This window comes from Pediculus humanus, genomic scaffold (assembly GCF_000006295.1).
Source record: "Pediculus humanus corporis 1103172107775 genomic scaffold, whole genome shotgun sequence".
NCBI classification, from domain to species: Eukaryota; Metazoa; Arthropoda; class Insecta; order Psocodea; family Pediculidae; genus Pediculus; species Pediculus humanus.
The window spans coordinates 992,207-1,001,536 of record NW_002987371.1 but is presented as its reverse complement, the minus strand read 5'-3'; the positions used below and the strand labels follow the sequence as shown (position 1 = coordinate 1,001,536).

The 9,330-nt window shown below is 27.0% G+C and overlaps 1 protein-coding gene across 1 annotated transcript in view; it reads right to left on the bottom strand.

Annotated features, from left to right (window-relative positions):
- Positions 1–3,811: 3,811 nt before the first annotated feature.
- The window catches only part of Phum_PHUM362040 (uncharacterized protein), a gene marked incomplete at both ends in the record, with an annotated part of 8,909 nt that continues 3,390 nt past the window's right edge, over positions 3,812–9,330 (bottom strand). The window contains 5 exons of the mRNA XM_002428034.1: positions 3,812–3,955; positions 4,453–5,007; positions 5,086–5,220; positions 5,315–5,581; positions 6,017–6,166. Coding sequence (XP_002428079.1) covers positions 3,812–3,955; positions 4,453–5,007; positions 5,086–5,220; positions 5,315–5,581; positions 6,017–6,166 — 1,251 coding nt within the window. The remainder of the gene's footprint in view (positions 3,956–4,452; positions 5,008–5,085; positions 5,221–5,314; positions 5,582–6,016; positions 6,167–9,330) is intronic.

Here is a 9,330-nt window from a genome sequence, read left to right as displayed (position 1 = left end):
GGTTTTTAAATTTTTCTGGAGAAAAATTTTTTTCTTTTTTTCTTGTTTTTCCAGTACCGACCGAATCGATGATAACGTTATCAAAAAATTTAAATGAAACAAACGTGATGGATTATAAAGAAAAAATTTTTTTCCTCTGTCCCTGGATATTGTCATTGATTTGTTTCAATGAAATTTCTTATCAAAGATTTCTTATCATTGATAAACTCCATGAAATTTTTTCTCATTTCCATAATTAATTCCCAAAGGAATAAATCAGAAAAAAAATTCAAAGGAACAAATTTCCATTTACAAACATTAACATAAACATTAATAAATAAATAAATTATTTATATAAATATATTTTTCTCTTTTTCTTTTTTTTTCTCTTTTTATTTTTTAATAAAAAAATTCATCGCGTTTATATTATTATTATTATTATTATTACTACAACAAATTACAAATTTTTTTTGGTTTATTTATCCATCATCATCATTATTATTATTATCGATAAGGCCGTTTATTGTCACTTTTAAATATTATTATTATCATTTTTTTTATATTCATCAACAACCGGTTTTTTTTTTCTTTTTTTTTTAATTAATTATTATTATTATCATTAAATAATAATGATAATAATGATTCAATCAAATACAGTTATTTACTAGTATTATTATTATTATTATAATTTATATATTATTACAATTATTAAAATATATATATATATATATTTAATTAATAATAATTTTTGGTCAGATCTCTCTCTCTCTCTCTCTCTCTCTCTTTCTCTTTCTTTCTTTCTCTTTTTCTCTCCTTGCTCAATTTTTTAATAACAACAACTGAAATAATATTATTATCACCGTGTATTTAATTCTATATTAATAATAATAATAATAATAATAATAATAATAATAATAATAATAATAATAATAATAATTTTTTTTTAAATAATAGGAAACATTTTATTTATTTATTTATTTATTTGTTTCATCAACATCATCGTAAAATTCTATTAATAATAATAATGATAATTATGATGATGATTTTTTGTGCCGTCATCACAGTAATAATAATAATATTAATAATAATAATAATAATGATATAAAGTGACGTCGAACGTCGGAAACGACAAAATAATTAATTGAATACATACACATTGTCTAAAAATAGAGAGTCTAATTATATATATATATTAAAAAAAAACTCGAACTTACTATATGGTTGGTTTGTTGTTGTTCATACGACTACAAACAACAAACGACGACGACGACGACGACTAAAACGATAATAATAATACAAACAAAAACAAATTCAATTTAAAAAAAATTTTTTTTTTTTTCTCTCGTTTAAAGGCACATTTAAGAGCGTCGTGTAATTAGAAAAAAAAAAAATCAATTTTCTAAAATATTAATATTAATAATGATGATGATGATAATGACGATAATAATAATAATAATTCCACCTATAAAAAAAAAAATAAAAATTTTATGTAATAAAAAAAAGTATCATCGCGGCTTTGCGTTCGCGCTTTTATTAATAATTAAACTATCGTTATCATTATCATCATCATCATCATCATTATTATTATTATTAATTTCATTATTTATTTATTTATTTATAAATATTCTTTCTTATTATAATTATTATGTCGCACTTCATTCCGTCGGTACATTCAACATCTCTCCTAAACTATCATCATTGACATCATCATTACCATCATTATTATTATTATTATTACATTATTTAATACCAAAATCAAAAAAATTATTTACATTTAAAAAATTATTAATAATAATAATAATGATTTATATTAGAAAAAACCCTGCATGAAAAAAAACATTTCATTCTCGTAATAAAATTACATCAATAATCCTATTATTATTATTATTATTATTATTATTATTATTATTATTATTATTATTATTATTATTATTATTATTATTATTACATCTCATCGATATCGAAATCGTTTCCGTTTGCTGCACCAGCAACAGCAACAATAATAATAATAATAATAATAAATTAATTCGATTTTATTTTTTCTTTTTTTTTTTTATGTATATAAAATTCGTATAACTAAAAAAATTTTATTTATTTATTTATTTAATAAAAATAATAATATACTATCGAAGGTAAAATAAAAATAAAAAATTTTGATTTCTTTTTATAATATTATTTTGTATAAAAAAAAACATTAATAATAATAATAATAATTTCAATCACAGAAAGCGTTTTTTTTTTTTTTTTTTTAATTTCAATTCATTTATTATATATAATATATATATATATGTTATGTACATAAAAAATTTTTTTTTTTTTTAAAGTGACTAATTAATTATTTGATTTTTATATTATATAATAATATAATATATACTATATATATAAATATAAATTTGTCTTTTTTTATTGATAATAATAATAATTAATAAATTTTTTTAATAGAAATAATAATAAAGTCGTCGATTGATAAATGTATAATTTATTTATTTCATTATTAACCGTTTTAATATATATCTATATTTATTTTAATGTTTGTTTGGTTGTTTCTTTGTTTGTTTAATGATATTCTTATCTCTATAATTTATTTAAATAAAATATAATATCCCTTTTTTTTTTTTAAATTACGTCACGGATTTTAATAATAATAATAAAAAATAATTTTTTTTCTATCTCTCTCCCTCACTCACTCTTCCTATCTCTCTTTACAAAAATTTTACTAATTGATTAAGTTAAATCGATTAAAATCAATCGATTAATATAAAATTTATCTAATTTCTCTCTCTCTCTCTTTCTTTATTTATTTATTTCATTAATAATTAATTTTATTTATTAATAACAAAAAATATTTAAAAAAAAAAAACCGGATATACTGACTTGACGAGCCTCTCTTTAATTCATTTATTAATTTATTTATTTATTTGTATAATTAAAAAAATAACCTAATAATTTATTAATAATAATAATAATAATAATAATATTAATAACGATGATGATAAAATAAATAAAAAAACAATTTCATTTATTATTATTATTATTTACTACTATCACTGTCATCATTATTTATTTATTTAAAAAATTTCCTAAATTTTCTTTTCTTTTATTCTCTCTCTCTCTTACACTATTATTATCATTATTATTATCATCATTACATTTATTTATTTATTTATTAAATTACTTAATAAAAAAAAAATTGATTACGTGTATCGTCGCAATGGTATCATTTATCAACGTTTTAATAACAAACGTATATATAAAAGTGACTATTTATTCATTATTCATTATTCAACCCATTCATTCATTCAACCGCTCATTCAATCATTCATTCATTCATTGATTTAACTAAGTATGTGCGTAGTAGTAGTAGTCCATCCAACACACCACAATTTTCTCTTTTATTTATTTATTTATTTATTTTAGTACAAAAAACTAAAAACCCCGAGACTTTGATAAACACGTCATCATCATCATCATCATTATTATTATTATTATTAATTAATTAATTTTCTAATTTTAGTACGTCTCGACAACAAATAATAATAATAATAATAATAATAATAATTACGATTCGTATAAAAAATTCATTTAAAAAAAAAAAAAAAAATTTATTTCTATCACACTCAAACGTATAAATAGTAATAATAATGATGATGATGATGATAATGATGATAATAACGTATCGCGTATACGGAAACAAAATGGAATTTTCTTATGTATAAGATATGATTGATTGTTTTCGTACAGTAACCGAAAAAAACGGAATATGTCAAGCGTTTGTTTGTTCGCTTGTTTGTTTGTTTGGTTGTTTCTGTTGTTTGATTCTCCCGGCATTTGTTCATGGATAATCTTCGTCCGAACGATCCAACATTGTGCTTGTCGATCTCGAATCTTCATCTTCATCTTCGGCGTTCATCATGCTCGAATTGTTATTGTTGTTATTATTATTATTATTCGATTGCTGCGCATCTTTGGAGGGTATCTGAGGAATGAAATTCAAAAAAAAATAAAACAAAACCTGATTATTATTATTATCGTATAGACAAACAAACGTACCACGTCGTTTGTTGTTGTTTGTTTGTTTGTTTCGGGCAAGGATTATTATTATTATTATTATTATTAATTTTTTAAATACGAGTTAATAATAAAAAAAAAAAAAAAATTTTCATATATTAAAAAACCGGTTGGCTTTTTAGAAAGAGGGAGAGAGAGAGAGAGAGAGAGGGAGGGAGAGAGGGAGAGAGAGAGAGAAAGAGAGAGAGAGAGGGAGAGAGAGAGAGAGAGAGAGAGGGAGAGAGAGAGAGAGAGAGAGAGAGAGAGAGAGTGAGAGTAGTTTTCGTAACCTTGGCGTGTACAAACAAACAATAACAGAATACGAATGTATCCTTAGACTTGTGGTGGGTGCGTGCACGTGTGCGCGTGCGCGAATACCATGCAACCGGATTTTCAACAAACAAACAAACAGACAAACACACTTACCGGTTTATTTTCATCGAAAACGTCTAAAGAATCGTTCACGTCCATTTCTTCGTCATCTTCTTCTTCCACGTTATCCTCGGATTCTTCTTTTTCATGGTTTTCTTCGTTTTCGTTTTTGTTTTCCTTTTCGTGACGAAGAGTCGTTAGATAATTTGCCAACGTCGTGACTGTTACGTTCAACATTTCCGCCGCTCTGAAAAGCGTTATTTCTTTTTTCTGTAGTTTGGCCAATATGTCCGCGGGCCCTTGTTCCGCCCAAAATTCTTTCGTTCTGTATGGATGCTTCAAACACCCGTACGCATCCCTGTAGCGACCGTAGAGTGTGCCGTAGGAGACTCCCATGAGTTCGGCGGCGGCTTTCATTTCTATTTCTTTGTTTTTTATGGCTTCCATTAGTCTTCGGGTGAAAGGTTCTTCCCAAAATTGTTGCCTCCTTCCCGTCGTCAAATAATCGTTCATTTTTATCACATCGGGAAATTGCAATGCTAAATTTGACGTCGTCTCGGAATTATCGTGCTCTGAATTTCTTTCGTTATTGTCATCGTTTTGAAAATCCTACCGGAAAAACCAGAAAAAATTTTTAAAAAATTTATTAAAAAAAAACCTTTTGACCTTGATTTGACCTTTTCGTACCTGTAACGGATGATCCGAAAGTTGCGTTATTAACGTGGAAAAACTTTGTTCGTTTGCTGAATCCATGTACTCGTTGGCATCCTCCATTTCTTCGTCTTTTTTCTCCATGTTTTCATCTTCGTTATCACTTCCCTCCTGTAGAACAAAGTCCGATCGATAATTTTTCAAAATAATAATAATAATAATGAAATATGCATATATATATATATATATGTAAAATCTTTCTCACATTTATGGAATGTGCACCTTCGACGATGGTCGGCGTGAACATGTCATCGTAATCCCCGATTTGTTCCGCAGCAGCATGTTTGACATCGTTGCTCCTCTCATCGTCACGGGATTGCAATGCGAGAGATGACGAACCGAAAGTGATGGAATCATTTTCTTCGGCGTCGTCGTCGTCGTCGTCGTCTTTGGGAATCGTTTTACCGGAAACATCCGCCAAACCTTTTATTTTAAGTTCTTCCGCCGTTTTTAATAGCGACGTTAAATGAGACTGAAATTAAATTGATGACATCATGAGTGACGAGTAAGTGAGGAGCGACGTCATTACTCGTCATTACTATTATTATTATTATTTATAGACGTGAAATAAATTGTGGGCGACGACGACGTGAATAACATTCACGCACAGACTTTTTAATGATCAAAAGGGTCAAGGTTCGAACCATAGAAAAAAAAGGAAAAGGTTAACTTTCTCTCGACACGTTCGGTTTTTCAAATTTGCGAAATCGATGTGATGATGAGGGGGGGCGGGGAGAAGCGCGGGTAGGGGAGGCAAGGAGGGAGAAGGGAAGGGGAGGGAAAGGAAAACTTTGTCGATTTCCCACCAGGTTCTAGTGGGGAAACTTTTGCATGAACTCATGAAACGCATTAAACTACATGACAACATTAGACATGTAGGAAAAAAGTAAGGAAAATTCTTACTCACATTTTCCACGTTGATTTCTCCTTTGTACATAAATTCAACGAGAGCTTTTATATCGACGAATTTAACGTCTTTCAATATGACTACCGGATCTTTTTCCTCGTGTTCGGAAAATATCTTATCGAAATACGTACTGCAAGCGGATAAAACGACCTGGAAAAACAAAACAAAAAAAAAAAAAATTATGAAAAATGATAATGATATTAAAAACGAGTGGCAGCTCCCCTCCCCCTTCCCCAGGAATTTCCGTAACGGAAAAAACGTTTTCTTCTTCTTCTACCTTTGAAAAGAAAAAAAAAAAAAATCATGAAACGCTACAAATCCTTTACCTGTACTTATTATCAATATTATCACAACCGACACTTTATAATATCACGCGTAATAAAAATCTGGGGGGCGCGGGAGGGAGGAAGGGGGGCAAGGGCGGAAAAGGAAACGAAAAAACCTTGACAGCTTTCGATCGAGTAAGGTTAACGAAATAAATACCAAAAAAAAAAATTTTTTTTTTTTTTTTTTTGCTCAGCAATGTTTTTTACAAGACATTTTCATTTCCTTTTGAAATTTTCTTTTCGCGCATGCGCACCCGCACGCACTCGCTCACGTACGAAAAAAAATAAATTTCCAGTGAAAGTAGTAGTAACAGCCGAGGTAAAATCATAAATAAAAAAAAAAAAAATTTAGTAATGACCTACTTTGCAAATTTACCAAGAAGAAGAAGAAAAAGAAGAAAAAAAAATTCAAATTGAAAAACAACTAAAATCGCTGACGAAACGAACGGACAACTGAATAATAATAATAATAATAATAATAATAATAATAATAATAATAATAATAATAATAATAATAATAATAAATAAATAAAATTATTAACAAATGTTAATAAATTCGTCAAAATCAGGCACGGACGAAAACGCACGTGAGAATTTTTGTGTTTTTGTGTTTTTTTTTTCCTACAAATTTTTTTTTTTTTTTTCTCCAAATATTTTTATTTTATTTTGTTGACAAAGTTCCAAAAAATTGGAATTCCAGTACGAGACAAAGTACTGGAAACGATATCGTATCGAATTAACTCATCGCCAAAAAATATCCACAAATATTTTTTTTTTTTTTTTTTTTTTTTTGTCGTTTCCAACAAACCAACAACATGCGAGGATTTTTCATCGTCGTCATCATTATTATTATTATCATCATCATTATCATCATCACCTGGGAGCGTCTAAAGATTACGAGTCGAGAATTTCAAGAAGGTTTTCTTTTTTTTTTTTTTGTTTGTGCAAAACGAAAAACAAATATAAAATAAAGGGGAAAAAATTTTTTTTTTATATGGCGAGAGTCGTGTACAATCAGTAGTAGAATTGATATAAAAGAAACGTAACCGGCAGCCATTTTTCTTTTTATTATTATTATTATTATTATTATTATTATTATTATTATTTTATTCACCTCTCACGGTTTCGAAAAACAATAAAAAAAGTGAAACGGTAACTACACACACACACAACCATTATTCACGTACATAAAAATAAAAAATTTAATAAATTTTTTTAACTTATCGATACCTGGAACTTTACCCGAACGTACTCAGACTCTCCCCCTTCAGTCTCTTATTTTAAATCATTCAATCAATCAATCAATCGTTCGATCGTTTACGAAGCGTTTAAAAAAAAAAATTATCGTTCTTGGAAAAATAAATAAATAAATACATAACTGTAATAACTGGAGAGAGAAAGAGAGAGAGAGAGAATCGGAACGGAAGGAACGAACCTGAATACCTTTTCCCCCGCCACATTATCAATTATACATCCAATTCCTGTTTAACTTACTCATTATTATTATTTTTATTATTATTATTATTATTATTATTATTATTATTTAACAACTTTTGATTTTATCAGGTCTTGAGCAAATGCAAAAAATACAACAAAAATTTAAAAAAACCTGTTACTCATTTGGAAGACAAAAGAAAAAAAAAAGTTTTTGAATTTAACAACGACAACAACAACAACGGTAACAATAACAACAACAACAACGACAACAGCAACAACAACAACGACAACATCAACAAAAACAACAACAACGACAACAACAACAAAAACAACAACAACGACAACGACAACAACAACGACAACAACAACAACAATAATAATAATAATGATACCAGTATTAAAAAACAGTCGAAAAAGGAAATGAAATGAAATCCATCTCATCCGTCGACTCCGACCCGTATGAAGAGCCTACATTTACGGATTTACAAAAAAGAATTCGATCAAAATCGTAACAACATAAACAAAGAAGACGACACAACATTGTCAACAACAAACAAACAAACAACCTAATCGAAAAAAAAAAAAAAAAAAAAAACAATAAAATAAAACCGTTCGTTCACAACAGTCATTCATGAATTTAACAAAACCTCGCACAAAAAAAAAAAAAAAAAAAAAAAAAATTTATTATTTTCAAAGAAATAATGGATTCATTCCGAGAATTTTTTTCATTTCAAAGGATTTTTCGTCATAATCATCATCATCATCATCATCGGAAACGGTTGTTTAATAATAATAATAATAATAATAATAATAAAATCAATATTTCCTATATGTAAATTAATTATCAGCAATTTTTTTTTTTGTATTGTATGAGTTTTCAATTTTTTCGAGGCGATTTTTTTTTTTTCCCGAACGTGCTCGAACACGTGACCGTTGGCGCCAATCGACAATTTTCCCCCCGGGGGGGCGTTCATGTTTTTTTTTTTTTTTTTTTTTTTTTTTAAATTCGTTCGTTTCGAATGAAAAGCAGACGAAATTTTTTTGGGGTTATTAATAAAATTATACCCGCATAATTGTAAACAAAAAAAAAAAAAAAAAGGCTGAAGGATTCCCGCATTTATCACGACGCGTTTGCTCTCTCCCCCTTCCCCAAGGAACTCTTACGCATATGTACGCATCTTTCGTTTCATTTTTTTTTTCACGAATCAAAAAAAAAAATCGTCTGCTTTCGATTTAACAAAAAAAAAAAAAAAAAAAAAATTAATTTCGTCGTTTTAAATGATGCAATTGCAATTTCAGCGGAAATTAAAAAATATTTTTCGATTTATATATATGATTTAAAATTTTTTTCATTTTATTATCATTATCATTATTATTATTATTATTATTATCATAAACACGACATCGAAAATCAGCCGTTCAAGCAAAAAAACAAAAAATTATTTATTTATTTATTATTATTATTATTATTATTATTTTGTATTTTAAATGATGAAAGAAAAATTGCTGATAAAACGTTTTATAAAAAAAAAAATTTCAATTAGCCAAACT